The following is a 25,355-nucleotide window of genomic DNA, read 5'->3' as shown; positions in this document are numbered from 1 at the left end:
CTTCCTTAAGATATAAGAGCTTCGCTTTTTTAAATGTTGTCAGTCTTGTTTTTCATCTAAGCTTGTTAGCTTGTTTTAACTGGTCTTTTCTTTTACTTGCTCACAAATTGCAAACCAGTCCTTATCCCTTTACATTACATCCTTGAATATTCATCTTTTGATCTAGTTGTATGTAAGTTAGAGAGTTTTAAAAAATATGGTCTTTTTGAATTACTGATAATTTCATTATCCAATATTTTTTACAAAAATTAACTCTAGCTGATATAAATACTATCCATATGGTAAACTATGTTTTGATCCAGACTATGAGGTTGAAAAGAGCATAGGTAGCATCAAGTTACTATTGGGCATTAGATTATAACTTATAGTTAAAGAGTATTTAATCAATGCAGGAAATGTGAAAAAAATCTTTAGACTTTACTGTACAGCAAACTAACTCAGAAAATACATTAGCATGTATCTAGGGACGAAGTCAGTGGCGTGCGAACCGAAGGGGGCATTTGGGGCAATCGCCCCCCCCCTAGCGACCAAAACGCCCCCCCTGCCCCCGTAGCCACCGCCCCCCCTGCCCCCCCCTAAATGTTGAAAAATGCCCCATTTTACCCCCCCCCCCTGGTCAACAAAAATGCCCCTTTTTGCCCTCTACTCTACAAAAAGCAAAACTATCCCAGTTTCCAAAAAAAAGATCAAGAAATACTCAAAAAAAAAAATTTTGGCGCTTCGCGCCAAACAGACCGTTACTATTCATTTAACCTTACCAATTTTTTTAATTAGTGTAGAAATTAGGTTATAATCTTTTTTCACTGAACATAACAAACCAGGTAATAGGAAGTATTTTATTTCGTATAATATAAACTTTTTACCAAAGAAATTTTGTACAATTTATATGTAATTATATAGATTACAATTAGTGGATGAAATGTATGGAAACTCGACTTAATTAACCAACCAATCAAAATTCCATTAAAGTCCCCAAAGTTGTTGAGCCAACGAATAAGAAAATTTTATATGAAATATTGGGGACTAGTGTAATAAATAGCCCAAAAACCTTTCCCTCCCTGCATATTTGAAGAAAAAAATTTGCGCTTCGTGCCCTTCCAAATGGTTTCTGCTTTTTATCACATTGTATATTTTGTTTTTATTTCTATAAAAACATGTGTAAACAACAAATATTTAATCAAAAAGTTATTTATATAAAAAAAAAAACAGCGTTGATATTTATCTAAGCCTTTTTCTCAACACTGTATGTCTGTCTAAATGAATAACTTTATATGATGTCATATTATTTTCAGGATAAGTTTATCATTTTTTTGTGTACATACCCTTACAAAAAGACATGTTTTTTTTATGGCAATTTTCATTAAAAACCCTTAAAACTAACTACACTCTTTATTCCTAACTTGATAAAATACGCCACTCTTGTTGTCTTTAATTGATTTTAGTTCAAAGGGGGAGTAAATATTTTTAGGTGCGCTTCACGCACCGCCCTTATAAATCCTTGGAAACACCACTTAATCAAAAATTAACAGAGTTTTAAAGTGCCATTTAAAGAGGGTAGGATATTTTGATATAACTTTTTAGCTTCTCTATAATTCACTATGGCTGTCAGTACATCATGCTAAGGGGGAAATGTGATTTTTTCAACTGCAATTAAAGATAGAAGGCTAAAACTTAATGTTAACATTCCCATCATTATGGAGTATAATTAACTATTAAAAATTAATGGAGGTCGGACTGCTTTTCAGGACGTTTTTTGGCTATTTTTGTATCTTTTAAATTTCGGGTATAGTCCCTTTTGTGACATTGCCTCTTAAGGTGCATTTCGTCATATTTTCACAGTAGCTTTTCACCTATTTATAGCTCCTGTGGGGCCAATTGCCTAATCCTGCGGGGAAATCACCTGACCTAACTTAACCTCGAATAACCTATTAAAAGCTACTATGAAAATACGACGAAATGTCCCTTAAGATGCGTTGCCACAAAAGAGACTATACCCCAAAGTTTTCCATATTTCTAAGAGATTTTTGTATCTGTAGATGAAAGGACAAGTAATTTTTTTTATTTTTTACATAGTTCTTTATATCTTTGGTTTTTATGGTACAATAAATTTTTTTGTGGATTATAATATTTAAAAAAATAAAATTTCTCGCTGTTTCGAGCATTCAGTATGTAATTTACTTTGACTGTCATCACACAACATACAGGAAAAAGGATTTGTGACTTTTTCTACCTAAAATATATATTTATTTCAAAAGATTCTCTTTAAATCTACTTGTCTGTATTCTTGTTAATGATTTTTTGTGCTTTGCTACTTAAAGATGTTGTCATCCTTGTTGTCATACAATTAAGAAATATTTAAAATCAGTTTTACATATTAAGTTAATTTTTGGTAAATTATTTCCAAAATGAGTGTTTTTATCTCCCCCCCCAAAAAAATTTTTTTAATGGGGTTATTCATCCTTCCTGCTGAGATTTTATAACATCCCCTTCCATCCATAAAAAATGTTTTGTGGTGGGGGGGGGGTGGAGGTTAAATTATCTTCTGTACTATTTTTTCAAAGATGCTTTCTAGCTCCCTTCCCTTCGGTCATTGCAGGGTGGGGAGAAGGGATGGGGGAGAAGAGATGGGGGGGGGAAGAGATGGGGGATATAAATGGGAAATAGGGATGGGGGAAGGGATGGGGAAGAAGAGATAAGGACTAGAAGGCCCACTATCAAATAATCCCACCCCTTAAAACGCCCTTATTTAAAATTAGTATATATAATCAAAATGCCCCCCCCTAGACAAAGTGCTTCGCACGCCACTGGACGAAGTTACTGGTTTATCTATGCAGGCAGTGAAAATCCCGTTCATTGAATTAAGAAACCCTCTAGTGTAGGACTAGGTAGTGTGCAAAATGCACAAAACCAATGTTAAAGAGATTAAGGCCTATTACAGAAGGATTTAGAAAATTTACCAACCGTTCACCTTGACATTAGTTTCATAATTTTTTTAATTTCATTTATTTTCTTCAATCCTTATATAAAAGTAACAAGATGTCTGTGTGTCTGTTGTAGCTTTTACTAGGTCATTGAAAGGTTTATTACTATTTTGAGGGAGGTTACCACCAGCCTCTCAAGAGAAATCGTAAAAAAAACATAACTAACCCCATCTAGATACAGAAAATGTTTTAGTAAACAGCTGATCCTAACTTAAATTAATTATTAGTATAAGTAGATATATCAGTAGAGCAGACTAATAACAAAGTAAAGAGAAGTTACCTACAGTAACAATAGTACATATGTAAACAGTGATGTAAAATTTACAAGTATCATATCTTAAATAAGTTTATGTGCCAGCAAGAAAATAAGAATTATATTTTATATTTTTTTTTATTGAGAGACTAGACACGGAATGTAAAGATGACATATAGCGAATAAATTTCAACAATTCAAACAATATTATATATATACAGATATGTGACATCGTTTCCGTATAAATATTAACAGTACAAACTTTTATTATCGACAATTTATAGCATTAAATTATCAGAATCGTATTTTAGCCAAATTGAGATTATCATTGTATAAATGTCATCGCATGATCTAAAGGTGAACTGGTAATATTATGTTCTTTCTGGGGCCAGAGAAGTACAGAGAAGTACCGACTAAATATATCTGATTTCCAGTTAAGATTGTAACGTTAAATTTTTTGGTGTGTGGATGGTATGTCACACTAAAGAAACCTATTCTGATTTCATAGCCTATATTTTCTTTAGGGCACGTCAGCCTCAATTGCATTCAGCCACGCAGTTTACAGAAGCCACAACAGTCGCAGCTCTAAAAATCCTCATAACTGGGACGATGCTGCAGTCGCAGCTTTAATATATATTTAGCTTCAGTCGCAGAAGCAACAAACCATGCAGCTTCGAGGAAGCTCAGCCTTTCTAAGCTTCAGGTACTCTAAACCTAATCCACCCTCAGAAGCAGCCTAAGAATTATGATTTAGGCAAGTTCAGCCTAATAAAACCTAACTCAAACAAAGCAACCATGAGCGTCAGCAATACAGTCGAGCCCTGGTATTTATGTACTGTACAATGTACATATATCTATAACTAAATTTACATAATATGTAATATGATATGTTGATCCTACAAAACTTTACATTTTCTCTTCTTTTAAAATTCAACCGTGCAGGTCCTCTTTAATTTACTAGTACTCATCAAAAAATATACATTGAACACTCCTATAAAGTTGATTAATAAAAAAGGCCTCATTTAATGACTTTTGCTTACAAAGTACAAGACTCTTTACAGATTCCAAAGCACCCCTGTATCATATGCACATAACTCGCTTACAGTATCTCTGCTTCTACTTGACTACTTAAAAAAACCCAGAATATCTGATTATATATGTAATTAATACAAAACTGTTCTTCTTCATTTGATCTGAGCTGGATCTTTAAATTGTTAGTGGTGCGCTGAATCGGGGCGATCCAGTTAGGCGCACCTAGATATTATTAGATTTCAATCTTTAAATCAAATGGGCGAATAAGCGCGCCCAGTGGCACGGTACTGGCGCGGCAATGGCACTCAGCGAGTGAAATTGCCGCACCAAACCGGGGTGAACTGGATCGCCCAGATTCAGCGCACCACTAAACAATTTAAAGATCCAGCTCTGTATTACAATTTACTTTAATTTTTTTGGAAAAAAGTTTTCATCTGTTATTGATACACCATTAGTGAACATAATTGTCATTGTTAAACAAACATTAGGAAGAAAAGCAGCTATGATAAAGGTACAAAATTACCATCCTATGTTTGCCCAGTAAAATCTCTTGAACTTCCTCAGTGATAGTTCCACCAGGTTATAAGATAATCAGTTTTTAGTTTATGACTGAAACCATAGTTTTACACATTTTTTCCACGTGTATAAATAAATTTGTCCTTGTTATTAAAAAGAAAAGAATTGATTTAAAGTTTGTAACAATTATTCTTCTCAGCAACTAAAAACTTTGGAAATTTATGATTTTAGGTATTCTTATAAAGTTTTATAATTTGTTATAAAATTTGAAAATATCTAAATTTAAATATTTCTTAAAATTTGTAGAACAAAGTATATAATTTAATACATATTCTGTATACTGTTAAATAACAATGACATGTGTTTATTATGATCTAGAATTAATTTGCAGAAGATTGTTATGAAATAAGGGGAATATCAAATAAATCCAAACCATTCGATCATTAGCTTCTTTGTGTCATCCTTAATTTATTCTCTTCAAAGTTTTCTTCATTTTATTTAAAAAAATTTATTTAAAAAAACTTAAAAATCTTTGAAAAATACCGTTGTATACAAGTATTTGTAATTTTCTCAAAAAGATATTATTTTATTATTTCATTAAACACTTTATACTGTTGTTCTCTGAATTTTCTAGAAATTACTTTTACTTTTAAGTTTAAGTATCATTTCTATTTGATACATACAATTATTTTTTTTGGTTTAGTGTAAGAATGCAAAAAAATCATAATTTTCTCATAAATTCAAATATCTGGGACTTACCTGTTTTTGCAATTATAAAGTAAACAAGGATGACAACATCCATAAGAAGCGATGCACAAAAAATCATGGATAGGAATACGTACTAGTAGATTTAAAGTGTATTTATTAAAATCAATAATAAATTTATTGGAGAAAATAAACACATATTTTGTATAATGATGATGGTCAAAGTAAATTACATAAAAGATGCTCATAACAATGGTAAAAATTATTTTGAAACTGATATCCCAAAAAGTTTTAAAATTGAACCAAAAACACCAAAGATATGGGGAAAAATGTAAAACATATAAAAATAGCCAAAAACCTGCTTAAAGGCAGTCTGACCGCCATGGTTGTATTCTTAAAAAGACAGGAAATTTAATTTTTATTACCCTAACCTAAAAATTTGGAAAATTGGACTTAATACATCAGAGATATGGAAAAATAAGGGAAAAATTTATAAATAGCCAAAAAAACAGGAAAAAGACATTCTGACCGTCATTATTATTTTCTTTAAACGACAGGAAATTTAATTTTGATATCTATAACTGAAAAAATTTTGGAAATCGGACCAGAAACACCAAAGGTATGGAGAAAAATGTGAAAAATACTAAAATAGCCAAAAAACCTGCAAAAAGACATTCTGACCGTCATTATTATTTTCTTTAAACGACAGGAAATTTAATTTTGATATCTATAACTGAAAAAATTTTGGAAATCGGACCATAAACACCAAAGGTATGGAGAAAAATGTGAATAATACTAAAATAGCATAAAACCTGCTAAAATGCCGGTCCGACCGCCATTGATGTTTTATAGTTAATTGTGCTCCTTAATAATGGGAATGTTGTCAAAAAATTTCAGCCTTTTATCTTTTATAGGAGCCGAGTAAATCTCGTTTCCCCCAAACTAAGACAGACGGACAGAGAGACAGACGGACATGCAGACGGACATTTCAAATTATAGAGTAGCTTCGCTACTAAATATAAACATGAAGAGATATTTTTTGTAGTTATCTCATATTCAATGTGTCAAATACATTTAAAAATCCTAGCAAGCTGCATAAATCCAGTTTCACTTACACTAGTGCTAGTAGTTGTAATAGTTAGATGCAGTTTGACTTTTTAGTGACATTTGATAGAAATAATATAACTAACCTAATAAATATAGAAGATTTAGATTCCTACTTGGTAAAATAAGCCAATAGGAAAATAGTAGAGGAACAATCGTATAATAAGCCTGCTATAAATAGTCGAATTTCTTAGGAGAAAGCTTTGCTTGGGTAAATTATACAATGTTAAAATATCTTCGCATATATTTGTTTATAGCAAATGTGACAAAACAAATATAATAACAAATCAGCTAATATAATCTTTGAATTTCTTAGGAAGAAGCTTATCTTTCAGAAAATTATATGGACCAAAATTTTCCTTGCACATAGTATTGGAATAATTAATGTTACTAACTATAAACAAAAATGTTCGTCGTCTGCAAGGACTCTCTATTTAATTTTGACGGATACGGGCGATCGACATGTAGATCCGAAAAGTGTCATGTGTGACGTCATCAAATTACGTCTAGAAAGGAAGGACGAGAGGATAAGTGGGAAAGGAAAACCCCAAGAAGAGATGGATTTACACTTGACACTTCTCTGTGTCGATTGCCCATCTAGAGTTATAAATCAATTCCTAACCTTTTCTGGGTAGTGCTTTAGAGTGAAGAAAGTCGCGTATATGAACATTACCCAGCCAACAACTCTGAAAAAAAAGAACGTTTATGCCAATCAGGGGCGATGTTATATCATTTTAAAAATAGCTAAACAATCGGGAGAATAGAAAAGAGGCTCTTTGGCCTTTTTAAAAAATGAGTTCATACAATAAAAATGACCAACGATAGGCCGATACACAGACTAAATTACTAATGGCAGGCCAGTATATATTTTATTTGACCTATGGTAGGCCAGTATAACGTCATTTTTATAGGCTCTATATTAAGCTTCAATGGAAAAGATATAATCTTTTAACGCAAAAACAGTGCTGAATACATTAAGTTGTGAAGCAAAATTTTTTTGCCTAGATCAACAGCTATTCTGATGAAAGATTTTAGGGAGAAGAGAGAAAAAAAAAAAAAATTATTTAAAAAGAAAGTTTGCAAATGGTTAAATTTTCTCGAAAAACTATTTATTACGATAACAATTTGTCATATTGATTACCTTAAAATAACAAGTACATAACCCCAAACACTCTCATATAGATACAGAACTGAACCTGGGTCAAAGTACATCTGCTCAGCTACAAAAATAGCCTAAAACCAAAAAGAAATATTGGATCATGGAAAGAAAACAAAGTCATTCCTAATTAGGACAGAAGTCACTGGAAATTGGTCTAAGGAAGGCTACCTATGTCCTTCATCTAACAAAATCTAACTTAAGGGAGGTGACTTATGTCCTTTGTCTAACAAATTCTTACATTAGGAAGGCTGCTTATGTCCTTCATCTTGCAAAACATAGCTTCTCTTTCCTTCTCATAGCAAAACCTCACAAAACATAGCATTTTTGTCCTTCACATAGCAAATTCTTGCAAAACATAGCAAATTCTTGCAAAACATAGCAAATTCTTGCAAAACATAGCAAATTCTTGCAAAACATAGCAAATTCTTGCAAAACATAGCAAATTCTTGGAAAACTTAGCTTTTTTGTCCTTCACATAGCAAATTCTTGCAAAACATAGCAAATTCTTGCAAAACATAGCAAATTCTTGGAAAACTTAGCTTTTTTGTCCTTCACATAGCAAATTCTTGCAAAACATAGCAAATTCTTGGAAAACTTAGCTTTTCTGTCCTCCACATAGCAAATTCTTGCAAAACATAGCAAATTCTTGCAAAACATAGCAAATTCTTGCAAAACATAGCAAATTCTTGCAAAACATAGCAAATTCTTGCAAAACATAGCAAATTCTTGGTAAACTTAGCTTTTCTGTCCTTCACATAGCAAATTCTTGCAAAACATAGCAAATTCTTGCAAAACATAGCAAATTCTTGCAAAACATAGCAAATTCTTGCAAAACATAGCAAATTATTGCAAAACCTAGCAAATTCTTGCAAAACATAGCAAATTATTGGAAAACTTAGCTTTTTTGTCCTTCACATAGCAAATTCTTGCAAAACATAGCATTTATGTCCTTTACATAGCTAAATCTTTCAAAATGCAGCTTTTCTGTCCTAAACATAGCTAAATGTTGCAAAATGTAGCATATTCTTGCTATTTAGACCACCCATTCCTGGGATCTTAAGCTTCAGACAGGAAAACCTTTCTGTTTGGTAATTGAATTGATAGGATTTCAGAACAATGATATTAATTTTGATGTTTTATAACTCTGAATTTTTTCATCCATTTAAAATAGCCAGCTTTTTGTTAATAAATGTGAAAACTAAAAATGCTTTTAAATTTAATGATCAACTAACTGCTATGCTATAGACATATTAATGAAAAGAGGGGAAAGTCTCCCCACCCTAATTTTTATTTCATTTTTCTAGGGCAATTTCTCTTAAGAATGTGGTAGTACTCTTCCCCCAAATAGCTTTAAACCTTTATTGGTCTCATACGAAGATAAATTGTAAAAGAACCATACAATTACTATAATAGCATAGTAAAAAAATATATTTTTTTAAAAGATAGCTTTTTATAATAAAGAAATAAGTAAAAAAAAAACTGTTTGGCTAGGTGGCTAGTTGGGCGTTTACGGCATGGGTCGGAACACACACAAAGACCATAGACTATGTATGCTTAGATTTGTAAGAATTTTGATTTATTGTTGCCTGTTGGTGTTTTATTTTAAACTATCGGCTACGCTCCTAGAGGTCTCCAGGGGTACTTGAGGTGGATGTGGTTTGGATTTAACCCTTCCATTTTTATATTATTTTTAAAATGAAAAAGTAAAAAACAAATCACTCCTCCCCCATTTTTCATTCGATTTTTTAAAGGGTTATTTTTTCAAGGAATGGTTTATCTTAGGAGGACGGTGGTACCCTTCCCTAGAATAGCAATAAACCTACCCATGTCCTGTAAGAAGCTACACTATGAAAGTGAACCATATCGGTTCAGCGGTCCCTGATTATTTTTTTTCTTAAAATCTTTTATATTACACTAGCGGCTTCGCCCCTAGCCTCTAGGGGCTTGGGCACCAAGAGGTTTGATCAAACCAAAATTTCGTATTTAAGATTTAAAAAAAGAATTTTAAAAAAAATTCTTGGGGGGGTAGTCCAGCCCACTATTTTAATTTTAGTTTTAAAAAGAAAAAAAAAATTAGGGGGGTTGGGGATGTCCCACCCCCTAAGAAAATAGTTATAAACCTTCCCGGGACCTATGAGAAGCTACCCTGTAAAGGAGAACCCGATCAGTTCAGCGGTTAGCGAGATCCTTCGCTACAAACAAACAGACGGACATCGTTCTACTTTGTATTATAGATATTCTATATTTATAAATTGTCTTTGATGTTAAACATTTTTGACCCATGCCGTCACATAAAAATCACGCCAAAATCAGGAATTAAAAGGGATAACACAATGGATGATAAATCAATTTACATAATTAATTAAATAAAAAGTCTCCAAAATGTTGAGCCCATAAATGAGAAATTGTTAAGATAAAACTTTGGGTACTGTGTAATAATCCAAGGAATGAGTGTACATTGAGCTGCTTATTACAAAGGTCTCCAAAGTTTTATAGTAACGTTTTCTTATTCGTTGGCTTAATCTTAGGGAAATATAATTGAATTTTTATTGGTTGGTACATTAAAATGAGTGTCTTGTCCATTAACGATTCAAACACTAATCATAACTCATAGAAGGGATAACTTTATGTTTAATCATTGAGGATTTACATCAACTTATTGGCAATTGAATATCATTTTAGATCCCTGTTAATAGTAAACGATTCAACCACTAATTATAACTTACAGAAGGGATGATTTTGTGTTTAATCATTGAGGATTTACATCAACTTATCGGCAATTGTCTTATCCCTTTAGATCCCTGTAAATAGTACGTTTTGCGAAATGGACATTATAATACTATATGGGGGGATGACCAATAACAGAGCTAAAGAAATGTTAATTTTCGGAATTTTTTACAATTAAATATATATGTTGAAAAGTTATAAGGGATTATAAATTTTCTTAGTATTCATATTAATTAATACCAAAAAAATAAATTAGAATATTTCTTAATTTCAAAACTTTGTGTGATTAGATTTTAGTATTGGTAATTAACCAACCCCAGGTCGTGTTGGGTCAAAAGTCATAAGGATGGCTCAATTTTGGAATTGATAAGCACGCTATCTTATTGACATAGAATTACATAGAAAAGTTGTCGCCAAATTAAGTTGCTAAGTTCTGTATTGATTCACGTTGATATCATAACAGGAGAAAATTTTGGTTGCAATTTCTCTTCGATTTTATTTTGTGTACCATTTATCCAGTAAGAGAAGAGGGAATAGGTTAAAAGAATTGGGTGGGGGAGATCGTTATTTTAGCCCACTAGAGAGTTCACTTTATTATAGAACATGCAAATCTCGTGTAAGATCCAAGTAATAATAAATCCATTGTGATGAATCAAAAATTTTAAAAAACTTTGAAAATTAACCCACTCTAATCTTCATAGACCATACTTCGCGACAGCGGCGGACGGCATGATGTGTCAAGTTTTTTCTTCTTATTTTGAAAAGCTAGCTTTTACACAAGAACATATATTTTACTATCCTTATAATAAAAGTAACAGGATCTGTGTCTGTCTATCTGTATGTATATCTCGTTAACTTCTGAACTTATAGGGTTCTGTACTTAGTTTAGCTTCTTATTAGTTCTGGGTTAGGTTATAGGTATAGGTACCACCCTCCCAGGAGAATTCACCCCTAGTAAAAATTAACCAACCCCCCCCCCCCCAAAAAAAAAGGTCTCTAGGGGCAGAGCAGCTAGTAGATCATTAAATTTAAAAGCATTTTTAGTATTCACATTTATTAACAAAAAGCTGGCTATTTTAAATGGATGAAAAAATTCAGAGTTATAAAACATCAAAATTAATATCATTGTTCTGAAATCCTATCAATTCAATAACCAAACAGTAAGGTTTTCTTGTTTGAAGCTTAAGAACCCAGGAATGGGTGGTCTAAATAGCAAGAATATGCTACATTTTGCAACATTTAGCTATGTTTAGGACAGAAAAGCTGCATTTTGAAAGATTTAGCTATGTAAAGGACATAAATGCTATGTTTTGCAAGAATTTGCTATGTTATGCAATAATTTGCTATGTTTTGCAAGAATTTGCTATGTTTTGCAAGAATTTGCTATGTTTTGCAAGAATTTGCTATGTTTTGCAAGAATTTGCTATGTTTTGCAAGAATTTGCTATGTTTTGCAAGAATTTGCTATGTTTTGCAAGAATTTGCTATGTTTTGCAAGAATTTGCTATGTGAAGGACAGAAAAGCTAAGTTTACCAAGAATTTGCTATGTTTTGCAAGAATTTGCTATGTTTTGCAAGAATTTGCTATGTTTTGCAAGAATTTGCTAAGTTTTGCAAGAATTTGCTATGTTTTGCAAGAATTTGCTATGTTTTGCAAGAATTTGCTATGTTTTGCAAGAATTTGCTATGTGAAGGACAGAATAGCAAAGTTTTCCAAGAATTTGCTATGTTTTGCAAGATTTTGCTATGTTTTACAAGAATTTGCTATGTTTTGCAAGAATTTGCTATGTGAAGGACAGAAAAGCTAAGTTTTGCAATGTTTTGCTATGTGATGGACCAAAAAGCTATTTTATGCAAGATTTTGCTATGTGAAGGACCAAAAAGCTATGTTTTGCAATATTTTGCTATAATAAGGACAGAAAAGCTAAGTTTTGCAATATTTTGCTATGTGATGGACCAAAAACCAATTTTATGCAAGATTTTAGATTTTGCTATGTGAAGGACCAAAAAGTTAGGTTTTGTTAGGTGAAGGGAGGCTACTTATGTCCTCAATCTTGCAAAATCTTTGTTAAGGGAGGCAATTTATGCCCTTCATCTAACAAATTCTCACTTAAGGAAGGCTACTTATGTCCTTCCTAGGAAGGTGACTTCTGTCCTAATTAAGGAATGACTTTGTTTTCTTTCCATGATCCGAAATATTAAATATTTAATAAACATTCAAAACAGATATTTAAGTTGATAATAGGCATCAATACTTACTACATATTTTTTTACAGGGAAATCTTACCTTATAGCAAAGAATATAAGCACATATGAAGACAGTCACTTTGATCGAACTCCAGGTTCGAAGCCGTGCTCTAAAGAAATCATGATTTTATTTTTTCAAGAATATAAAGTTTTATTAAATTAAGCCTAAATAATCATCTAAAAGTAAGAAAGGAACACTGTAATAGTGTCTGACTGATTATGACGTAACAAAAAAATTAGCCAATGAGAGGCCACTATAAATTTTACCATTGGTCAATAACGGCCTCTCATTGGCTAATTTTTTTTGTTACGTCATAATCAGTCAGACACTATTACTGTGTTCGTAAGAAAGTGCACTTAATCTAAAATACCTTTACCATACAGGTTTAACAATTAATCAGCAAATAGATACCTAACTTTTGTAGGATTTCATTAAAATCAAAGTTACGCCAAAATTGATCTATCATGTAGTTTATATAGTAACTTAATTTTTAGGTAATTAAAAATGCCAATTGCAAGTCTTAATTTAAGTTTAAACAATTTATTGCTAAAATGAACTAAAGAGCAGTTTCTCTATAATTGACAAAGAAATGAACGTACCTTGTTACTGTATATCCCTTGGCTATTACAATTAAAAGAAGCATAAAAACAATCTCAGACGCTGATTCTAATATTCTTCCTAAATTACAGATTAAATCATGTTTTGAGTCATATGTTGAAAATCAATTGATAATTCCAAGTAGTCCAAATAAGCATTTAAAAGGTTTTCTTTAAAAAGCACAGTGTATCCTTATACTAAAGTAACAGGATGTTTGTCTGTTTGTTTGTCTGTGTGTCTGTGTTTCCCGAAGGATCTCGCTAACCGCTGAACCGATCGGGTTCTCTTTAACAGGGTAACTTTTCATAGGTCCCGGGAAGGTTTATAACTATTTTCTTAGGGGGTGGGACACCCACCAAAAATGAAAAATACCCCCCCAAAAAAAAAAAAAATTTCACCGCCCAAAATATTTAAATTTTTTAAAAATCTAAAATATGAAATGGGTTATCAAATTCGACTCTTCCCTCCTCAAGTGCCCCTAGAGGCCTCTAGGGGCGTAGCCGCTAGTAGTATATATTATATAACACTTTTTAACTGAAGCACATGAATTATTTAAAAAGAATTTATTTAAATATATTTGCCATTCATGAATTTTGATTACGCGTAAAGTTACAGTCCTTTTGTTTAACTTACTTTATCATCGTGATAAATGGATAGTCTATACAATACAAAGTTAAAACATGTAACCTAGTAGCTTTCCGCTTGGCATTCCATGTCCGTTAAAACCATACGTCATGTAGGCCAAAGTCAACAAAAATATTCCAAATCCCTAAAAAGAAATTTAAGTTAAATATTTCCATAAAAAGAGATATACAGACGCTCTTGTATACTGTTTTAGCTAGATCTATTATCTTACTTCTATGAATTATAGACATTTGTCCACAGTTAGTCAAATGCAAGATTATGGGATACATTACTGATTTGCTGGCCCTGGAAGGCCGCAGTCCCTGACCATCAAAGGGGTAATTAATCAGACACGAGGCTATGCGTTCCTTCTATTTATATTATTTTCTTGCTACTTTGTATGCCTTCTAATCCTATCTTTTTTTACATTTTGACAAAATATTTGTCAGAACACAAAAATTATTAATATTGCAAAGTCGTAAAAAAACCAGAAAAGTTGCTCTTCCAATCATTGGCTGTTGTCATTCTTGTTTATATGTATTCTTTTTCTATCTTTTTACATTAGGAAACAATTTTCTCACTAATGCACATAATAATAAAAAGACGTAAATGGTAAGGGAAAAAATATTATTTAAACTAAAGTAGCTGGGTGTATGTTTGTCCTTGTATTCAGTAGGATCTTATAAACGGGTGGATTGAATAGAGTTATTATTTTAAAATTTAGCCCTGGCTTTAAACTCTTGGTTCCCAACCACTCAAAAGATATAGCCACAAAAACGAATCTAGTTCTAATATGGATGTCCCTTTAGGGAAGCATCATATTAGTCAAAGGCACAAGTGGACTTAACCAAACCTATGTTTTCTAAAAAGTTCTGTGCATGCCCTTGTAATCTATTCTGTGTATAAATAATCATTTTTTTAGATGATTTGTCGTGAATATTAGGTTTTCAATTATATATACAAAAAAACAGTTTTTTTTATATTAATGCAGACTTTAGCAGTTGTTCATAGTTATTATCTAAATCTATCTAAGCCATGTAAAGACATACCAAATATATTGTTACTTAATTGAATTTATTGTGAAAGTTCTATGTCTCCTTTCCAAACCTCGTCATAACCTAGGACGTTAATACTGTTTTTGCTACAACCAATTATACGTAGGGAAATCAGGACCCATAACAAAAACAACTGGTCTAATTGCAGTTGAGACTTCATGAAAAGAATGTGTAATCTAAGGGTTTGCTATCTGTGATTTAATATTGATGACAGGGAACACCATGAAGTGAATATTATTGTGCTATAATAATAATAAATATCACTGATAAATTATATCAGGATTCATTTATGTGTCTCACATACTGATATTTTTTTAGCTGGAAGAATAGGAAAATTAACTAAAAAAGAGACAATTATGTTCATGATATATTTTTATGACAAAATATTGGGTCTTTTTGGGCAGCAATTGTAAATTAATTAGGGATTATTTGGATAGCTGATTTTATATCTTTTATATATCTTTTATAAACTTTTCTAATTTTTCAAAACATACTTTCAAAATGATTTTTATCAAGGAGGAAGGAGACGTTGAACTTTGGTCAACAAATATTTGGAAGAAACTTTATCTCCAAATTAGGAGTTTAATTTATAGATATGAATTTTATGGTGTAATTGTTTATCTAAGAAAATAATTAGTAATAATTAATAATAGTAATTAAACAAATTTAGATATTGAGAACATCTATATATAGCGAGGCCAAACGGATTAAGTGAGTTATAGAATAGATGTTTAGAGGTAGAGAGTGAGAGATAATTCGGTAACTTTTAGAAAATCACCAAATCTTTATAAAATCATATACATATAAGTTAAAACGATCGTCCAAATAAGTTGTATGCTCTTAGGATATCCTCGCAATAAACATCAGTCTATCTTAATTAAATATGAGCAGGGAAAATCACATTTCCCCAAAATCTTTACGGAGTTCCTGACAATGTGAATTAAAGAGTACCTTAGCTAATGATATCTTAGTAACCCCCGCCCCTTTACTTTCAGCACATTTGAATTTTATGTCTTCCAGTTTTTTTTTTAAAATTGCAATTCTACATATTATTAGCGCAGCATCTCAAAACTATAAAGTTTACCTGTAATAAAACAGAGCAAAGGAACATTTTGTAAGTCACATGATACAACTGGCGGCTTTTCAAATGCATTGCAGTCCTAAAAAGATTATAAAAAAAATATTAGAAAAAAAACAAAAACAACATAAACATACCTTTTGGTACATATAAATATTATCTTTAAAATAACTATTTTCAAGAGTATTTTAAAAATCTATAAAAATAGCATAAGACGATCACAGAGGTGACCTAATTCGAAAAAAACATGGTTCACCATAGTGCATCCTCAAACAACTTTCAATTGTAATATCATAATTATATTCATTTAGTTAGGCGCAATACTAAATCAATATTATTTGCACATAATTTAGGGTAGGTTACATTGGCTAAAAATAGATAATAGTTACGGTAGGTTAAACAGTATACATGGCGGATTCCTCTCGTTATATATTTTGGGGGGTTGGAATACTGAACTAAACTTTTTACAACAGTTAAATAACTTAGATTTTACATGAGGAAATTTTTACATGGAAAACATGTTTATGTGGAGCGAAGCTAGACTATATTTCGGGTTTGTCCACTCCATTTTCTTGTTCAAAAAATGTTATTACCTTACTGCACCAAATAGGAGAAGAAGATTGATAAACCCGTAACCTTAAATATACATATTATTAAATACTCGTTCATATCTAATTTTTAATCAGGGAGCTTAGGGCATAAGACAATCGACGATAAATAAATAAATATCCCCAATGGTCATATATAATTGCACTATATGCTGATTTAATTATTGGTGTTAAAGTTTGGAAACTACTAGTTCTGAGTCAACCAATTTAATTCAATAATAGTTCCTAAATTTTTTGAGCTAACGAATAAGATAAAACTTTGGGTATAAGTGTAATACAGTCCAATGCCCCCTTCCCCCTGAGAATAAGGAATTTATCTGCCCTGTTGTAATATTTGTTTACCTAATAATATTGGAAGAATATAGAATTCATCAGCTGAAAAATGATAATGGAAATAATCTTGTGGGTGCCCGTTCGTCAACCACAGACGGTATCTGAAAAACGTGTTTGTCAACATTTTCATGAAAATTATTTCATACATTATTTTTGAAAGGGGTATCAAAAATATACTCTGACACCTGTAGAATTATTCTACAGAGTATTTAAAAGAATAATAACCCACATAAATTTTTAATAGGATTTTAAATTTGAATTTCTTTTATTTATTCATTAGGTCCATTTGGCTAAATGTTTATGTGTCTTTCCTGTCAAAATTGCTTCAAAAACAGTTTAATGTATTTATGAAGCACATCTCTCTTTCTCTCGTGCTATCTGAATATTTTGAGTTAATTTTCATTTTTGAATACAATATTTCTAAATGAGGAACAGAATGTCGATGTACATAAAGAAGCATGAAGAAACCACATATATATTTTACCCAATAATAATACTTAATAAATAAATAAAAAAGATTTTTTTTCTCAAAAGATTTTTCTTTTCTTGGGAACATATGTTTTGTAAGAGAGTAGTACAACCCCCCGAGGTATAGTTTAAAACCTTGCCAGGACCAATACAATTAAGGAGAATCTAAGCGAGCCATCAAACTTGAAAGCAAAGTAGGTTTCTACACGTGCAATGATTCACAATATTTTTTTTATAGAATATAGAAACATTGAAAAATATGGGTAAAACAGTATCTCTTTGAAGTACAGGTCAGTATACTTTATTTTAGATATGTTTACGAATTATATTTTACTTATGTAAACTATATACTATACAAATATAACAAATATTTTGAATAAGAAATAAGAAAGATTACGACAAAAACTTACACTAGCTGATTTAGTTGTGTGATTGTAAATTGAGAATATTTGAAAGGAGCAAAAAAGATAAAATGGAAATGTATTTAACTTGAGCGTTACTGTTAGACCGACTGAATAAGAAACACAGCTAGCTTGATGAGCATCTTCGCTACTAAAATTTCAAATTGTTACCTCAGGCTAAGACCATTGGTGGATTGACAATTTGAAATAGCTATGAACCACCATCTTTCGCGAGCAGTCTTAAAGTTTCTAAAAAACACACATATTATTTTCAAAATGTTGGACATACATATTTTCTGTGTAGCAAAGTTGCTTTGCTCAAAACAGAATCACTAGTTTTACAATGACTTAAAGAAGCAGAATATAATTTATATACTTAAAAGTAAATTACAGCATAATCGCATATATAATTTGAAGAAAAATTGTTTCAGCATTCATTATTTATGTTTGATTATTAAAACTGTGAAAAAATCTTAATTTCATGAAAAAAGAACACTTAAACGTCATTAATGCAAATAAGATTTTCCTTTGAAAATTGAAGTTCGTGAAGAAAATATTGTAAAAAGTTAGTTTACAACTATGTAACCTAATAATTAGAAAACTTTTAAATTAGAGAAAACAAGGAGAAATTCTGTATCTATATAATTTAAAATCTCTTAAAAATGAATGGCAAAAATGAGCAGTCACTACATCAGGAAATGTATGCATGATAGAAGTATCTCATTGTTTTGAAACTTTACATATTTGTTGAACTTGAACTAAAAATGGATAAAAAGGTCACTTTTTCAATTTCGTTCCAATTGAATCAGATTTGATGGAGATTTTTTGGTTGCTAGATCTAAATTTTGGTCCCATATTATCATAGAAAAGACTACCTCGACCCCCTACATCTGTAGAACGTCTTGTTTTCATTTCTGACTGTGAATTGTCGACATCCAGAGTAGATGACGTCTGATGTCAAGTTTATAAACTGATTGTTTTCAACCTAAAATATGATAATTAAATAACTCTTATGTCTTATGTGAGCCGCGAGACAAGTTTAGTTATATTTTCCTTAAATTTTAAAATCATAAATAAGGAAATTTAAATTAAGTTTGATATCTCAATTAACTCTAACCAATTTATCTTTTTAGCGGTTTTAATCAATTAGTAAAGAAAATTAAATTTCTTGATAACCTACTTTTCTAATTAACAAACAGACATTCCATAGTTGTAATGTAGCTACGCTATAATACCAATAATAATAAATTTATTATTACTTGGATCTTACACCAGATTTTCATCCTCATAATAAAGTAACAGGATGTTTGTGTGTTTGTCTGTGTGTTTGTGTGTTTGTATGTTTGTATGTTTGTACCGAAGGATCTCGCTAACCGCTGAACCGATCGGGTTCTCCTTAACAGGGTAGCTTCTCAAAGGTCCCGGGAAGGTTTATAACTATTTTCTTGGGAGGTGGGACACCCCCAACCCCCCCAAAAAATGAAAAATCCCCCCCCCCAAAAAATATTTTTTTTATTTTTAAAATTTTTTAAATTAAGAAATTGAATTATTAAATTCTAATACTACTACTAATAAATTTATTATTACTTGGATCTTACACTGCACCAGATTTTCATGTTCTATAAAAAGTAAACTCTGCTAAAATAACTATCTCCCCCATCCCCCTTCTGTACACTATCCCCTCCATTCCTATTGGATAAACAGCCCGACCAATAAATGTGAGGGGAAATTGCAACCTAAATTTACGACATTTATTCTCCAGTCATAATATCCACGTATATTAAATCTACATCCATTATTATAATACAATTTTGAGTAAAGTTACAACATGAAAAGTTTAATTGGTGTATTTTCCTGTATGTCAGCTAGTTAAATAGTTTCCTATTTCATCAGGAATATGGGTATGGATTTATTGATCTATATAATTGTCTCCCATACGACTTCTTAGCTTCTAACTCAGCTGATTTTAAAACTATGTATAGGGAATCGAGATTGAAAATGATTTTAACACAGGAATGCAAAAAATGCATGTTGCCTTTGATTATAAGTTTACAACCTAACATTTTTTTATAGATTTAGCTGTTTTTTATTTAGTAAAATTCCCAAAAAAATTTTGACATTCATATATATATTTCTAAACATTTTGTTTTTAAAGTGAAAACTTATGGTCAATTATTAATACTTCAATCCATTATACCATCCTCGTATTTCAGATCAACTATTCAAGTTCAATGGAAACTTAAAATGTATTTTGGAGGATTTTTAAGGTTAATATAAAACGAATTTGTTTTTTGATAACAAAAATTCACATAAAAAAACAATTAATTTTTTTAAAGACATTAACAAAAATGTACTAAACGTAAAAATTATAGATTACGAAATTGCCGCTAGAGTATGTTTTCTCATTACATTATTTGTTTCATCATAAAATTTTTTTTTTGTTTGTTTAGTAAAATTTGATCATGAATAGCAAAATATCATAGTTTTTTATGATTCTAAAGAAGAAACAAGAAATTTTTCAGAAGAACGTACAAGTTAAAACTTAATTCTTGTAGATAAGATTTGTACCGTAAAAATATGTAAACTAAATTTATTTTCATGATTTAGGAGGCTGAAACGAAAAAGAAACAGTATGTAGCCCAGAATTACAGTCGGATACAGAAAAAAAACGATATCAACACTAAATAAGTTTACATCGACGATGTCATCAAAAACATTGGACTTTGTATGGTATTCTATTTTATTCTGTGTAAAAACCCAATGTCAATTATACCAGGATTTAAACAAATTTAAAATCTGATTTTGAGTCATCATTTAAATTTCTCTTTGTTGTTCCATATTATGTTTATATGAGATGAACTCTAATTTAGTTTCCGAAAGTGTACCTAGCGTCCGCGTCCTATCTCGAAATTTGCTATTAGCTAAAAAAGCTTCAAACTTCCAAAAAAAAAATTAAAATTTTAAACATTAAAATTTTGAATGTATAATGTATAAATCGCTTTGTTTTCACAAATTTCCGGAGTAGCTGAAAATAGGGTCTGCAATAATTGGGTTATCTGCTGTACACTTTAGGAAACTAGGGCTAGAATAGGAAATCCATTTGGAGCTCATCTTATATGATGTTTAGTTGCAGGCGCGTACACAGGAATATCTTTTGGTAGCTCACAAACAATTCTAGAGAAACACATTTAGATGATAATAAAGGGGAGGGAAGGGCGCCAAATTAAGTTCAGAGAGTTATAAACTATGAGCAATATGAAAACATTACTACTAATAATACTGACACCGTTTAACTAGTCTTATCACAGAATACCCCCTCATATTATTATTGGGGTTTCAACACACCTTCATTTTTTATATAGGTGTCAAACACCAAAATTTTGTAATAAGGGCAACAACACCACCTTTATTTCATCATGGTGGTTTTACCACATCCTTATTTTGTCATCCTCTTATTATCATGGAGGTGCCAATATACCTTCATTTTTGTCATGAGGGTGTCAATATACCTTCATTTTGTCACGGGGGTGTAAACACACCTTCATTTTGCCACCGGGGGTGTAAACACACCCACATTTGTCATTTGGGGATTCAACACACCCACATTTTGTCATATGGGTGTCAACATACTTTCCTATTTTTGAATGGGTGCCGACACTCGCTCCAAATATGCACATCCCTGTTTAGTAGTTTACAATTCTATTAACTTTAGATAATATATAATATATTAGATACTGCGCAGTTGTTCTATAATAATTAATTCCGTAACTAAATTGTGATTTCATACAAATGAATTTTTCATGATGAACAATAAAATTATCTAATCAATTGCGAAATAAAAAAGTAAAATAGTTCCTACAATAAAAAAGTAAGTTTCAGTTACTTTGGAATTTTCATACATATTTTAATTATATAAAGTATTATAAATCATAACAATTATTAACTTTCTTAAAAATAAAAATTTCAAATATCAATTTAATAGGTTAAATTAAATATGTCGGACACTTACGGATAGCAACACAGACCTTTCCATATAGAAAAGTTTCTATATTAAGAATAAGATAAAAATTAAAACCTGTAAAACTGACTCTTTCTCCCTGCATGTAGTTAGACTTGATTTAGGTCCATACACCAGCGGCCACTGGGATTCTGTGTCGTAGTACAGGTTCAACTTTTGCACAGAAAACTCCTAATAAAAAAACACAGCTAAAAAATGTCAGATGCACATTATTGATTACTATCGGCTTTGCCCCTAGAGGTTTAATCAAACCAATTTTTCGTATTTTAGATTTAAAAGAAAAATTTCAAAAACAAATTTTTTTTGGGGGGGGGAATTTTGTTTTTTTGAGGGGGGGGGTAGTCGACCCCACTATTTATATTTTAGTTTTAAAAAGAAAAAGAAAATTTTTTTTTTTGGGGGGGTATTTTTCATTTTTTGGGAGGGTTGGGGGTGTCCCACCCCCCAAGAAAATAGTTATAAACCTTCCCGGGACCTATGAGAAGCTAACCTGTAAAGGAGAACCTGATCGGTTGAGCGGTTAGCGAGATCCTTCGCTACAAACAAACAGACAAACAAACAGACAGACAGACATCGTTCTACTTTGTATTATAGATTACAGTAGTGGGAATGCATTGACATGAAACACGGAAAATTGTATCAGACTAAAAATTCAACTTTAAATCTACTTTAAAAGTATAATAAGGAATGCCTTTCCCTTAATGTTGAAGTAATAATGTATTTAATGAAAAAGAGTCCATAAGCAAAGGATATCAGTCTCTCTATCTGTGTGTAACGTAAGATCACGCTTACTGCTAAACTTATATTTCACTCATATTGGTTGCGGGAAGGGTTTTCAACTTTTAGGGGGAGGGTAACTTAACCCTTACGATAGAAATCCTTGTAATAAAGTAATAGGATGTTTGTCTGTATGTTTGTACCGTAGGATCTCACTAACCGCTAAACCGATCGGGTTCTCCTTAACAGGGTAGCTTTTCATAGGTCCAAGGAAGGTTTATAACTATTTTCTTGGGGGGTGGGACACCACAACCCCCCCAAAAAATGTAAAATCCCCCCCCCCCCCAAAAAAAAAATCTAAAATAAGAAATTGGGTTAACAAATTCGACTCCCCCCTCCTCAAGTGCCCCTAGAGGCCTCTAGGAGCGTAGCCGCTAGTCTACAATAAAAAAAAGAAGGTAAAATAAACTAAAAGTTAACCATTTTAAGTTTACACAAAAACATTCAAGAAGAGATGACAGTTTGTAATAATCTCCACACTTGAGATGTTTACAATAATGTCAAACTAAATATTTAGGTAGCAAGAAATTACAGCTAAAACTTAAAGTAGCCATATCAAATTTGCTGAAATGCAAAAGTTGTCGGCAGAAGACATATTACATCCAACAAACCCCAGAAATGTGCAAGATATACCACATGCTTCTATGCCAAGCGTGTGACTTTATTAGTACATGTAGCATAATATAAAAAAGTTGTTTGTTGACCGCTGGACTGATATATGGCTTCTGTTAAGGTTCTTATGGGTCTTATGGGATATTTTTCATTAGGTAGGGTATGTGAACACACACAAGAATGATGGAATAAAAATTACTTTTTTAAAAACTAAAAGTTAGGGTAGTGGTTCAACCTTCTCGGTCATCTCTTTACAGTGCCCCTATATAAAGGAGTCTTGTGGCGCAGCAAATAGTAGAATTTCCTCATGCTTATCTTTCGGTCCATTGCCCAATCTCGTGTATTATCAGAATAATTAGGTAACCCAATTAGCTACTGAAATATGAATTCTTAAAATTTGATAATTTTTTCTATTGGTTGATTTATGTAAGGATATGTATTATGTAGAGAATGTATTTCCTTCTATTTCCTGTCCTTCAACCAAGTACAGGTATAACTAACATATTATGAAATATTTACTATGGTATTCTAATAAAAAAGTAACAGGGTGTGTGCCTGTCTATGTATCAGTGTGTCTGTACCTCAAGATCTAACTAACCACTAGAATACATAATTTTGCTTTACAGTGAAACTTCTTATTAGTCCAAGAAAGGTTCATAACTATCTTAGGGGAGGGTACCATCACCCCTATATACCAAGAGAAAGTAATTTTTTACTTTTTCTTTTAAGATCAAAATTTAAAAAGGATGGTCGATTAAAAAAAGAATAGGTTTTTGGGGTATAGTCCTTTCCACGACATCCCTCCATAAGGAGCGATTCTTCGTATCTTTAAAATGGCTTTTTATAGGTTATTTTAGGTTAGGTTAGGTTATATTGTGTTAGGTGATTGCCCCACAGGGTTAGGTAATTGGCCCCGCAGGGTTAGAGCCCCCCGCAGGGGCTAGAAATAGGAGAAAAGCTACTGTGAAAAATACGAAGAATCGCTCCTTATGGAGGGATGTCGTGGAAAGGACTATACCCGGTTTTTGTTCCAGGTAGATGAATTTTTTTTTTTTAAAAACATGTCTGCCATATTTTACCTTTATACAATTTTATACAGTATCTATCAATAATTTTTGGATTTACTTTTTTTTGTCTTGGTTAAAGCCATTAAAGGTTTAAAGTATAAATATGATAAAATTTTACCTGTGGGTATTCAATATCATATTCGAACTTGCCATCCAAGGATAGAAAACAAAATCTGATGATATGAAATCATTCTAAATTATATATTTATTGTTGACATATCATTGACAGACATGCTGTAAACGTCTTCTTAATATCTATCTGATAAAGTAGATTTTAGAGAAGCGCAGAGTATCTACCGTGTGGTTTAAGGCTATTTTTAATGCTATTAGGGACGAAGCCACTAGTCTATAAAATAGCATGTCAACAATTTCTTTTAAGTTCTCCAAAAGAACACAATTAAATGATTTATTTCCTCGCTAGAAAGGACCAGTTGTCTCCTGTTGTCAATTCTCCTTCCATATACTTTCCCTGGACATTGGCAGGTCAATTTTCATTTCAATTTTGTGCAATGTCTTTACTCATTTACTTATTCATATTGTATTGTGGATCGAGCCATCTGATGTCGAATCTATAGTGGGGGTGAAAAGAAGTAGTTGATTATGTAGAGGCTCGCCCTTTCCCTTTTCTTCAAGTCCTCCTAGAGGCCTCTAGGGGAGTACTCGCTTATAATCTTTATGTTATCATGCAATGTTTGTTTGATTGATTTTATCAGATAAAACTTAAAAGTAACTTGATCTGCTTTTAATTTCGTCATTTACATTTTGTTAATTTTTTGGGTATATTACTAAAAATCTATGTAGCCAAGGCAGGCAAATTAATAATTTATCATGTACTTTTATAGAAGTATTTTTGTCTAAAATGTCATTAAATGACGCAACATCATGAATAATTCATATTAACCTTAAACGTATACAAAAGTAAAGAATTTATCTAGAAATCACTTGGTTTTCTACTATAGACGTTGTAAATCTAATTATGTAATGCGTTCTTAC

The 25,355-nt window shown here is 31.5% G+C and overlaps 1 protein-coding gene across 1 annotated transcript in view; it reads right to left on the bottom strand.

The window, feature by feature from the left end:
• LOC145311355 (transmembrane protein 145) overlaps positions 1–24,831 on the bottom strand; it is a 28,644-nt gene extending 3,813 nt beyond the window's left edge. Inside the window, exons 1-13 of the mRNA XM_080150543.1 lie at positions 24,778–24,831; positions 24,481–24,537; positions 21,964–22,077; positions 18,764–18,873; positions 18,060–18,137; positions 17,029–17,120; positions 16,672–16,714; positions 16,085–16,160; positions 14,009–14,090; positions 13,324–13,402; positions 12,764–12,833; positions 7,733–7,824; positions 7,214–7,277 (exon numbers count right to left, since the gene is read on the bottom strand). Of these exons, the coding sequence (XP_080006669.1) occupies positions 7,214–7,277; positions 7,733–7,824; positions 12,764–12,833; positions 13,324–13,402; positions 14,009–14,090; positions 16,085–16,160; positions 16,672–16,714; positions 17,029–17,120; positions 18,060–18,137; positions 18,764–18,873; positions 21,964–22,077; positions 24,481–24,537; positions 24,778–24,822 (1,002 nt within the window). The 5' untranslated portion in view covers positions 24,823–24,831. The remainder of the gene's footprint in view (positions 1–7,213; positions 7,278–7,732; positions 7,825–12,763; positions 12,834–13,323; positions 13,403–14,008; positions 14,091–16,084; positions 16,161–16,671; positions 16,715–17,028; positions 17,121–18,059; positions 18,138–18,763; positions 18,874–21,963; positions 22,078–24,480; positions 24,538–24,777) is intronic.
• Positions 24,832–25,355: the final 524 nt, after the last annotated feature.

The sequence above is a fragment of the Acartia tonsa genome, chromosome 2 (genome assembly GCF_053477335.1).
Source record: "Acartia tonsa isolate MP-2025a chromosome 2, ASM5347733v1, whole genome shotgun sequence".
NCBI classification, from domain to species: Eukaryota; Metazoa; Arthropoda; class Copepoda; order Calanoida; family Acartiidae; genus Acartia; species Acartia tonsa.
The sequence above is the reverse complement of the archived record's forward strand: the minus strand, read 5'-3'. Positions and strand labels throughout refer to the sequence as shown.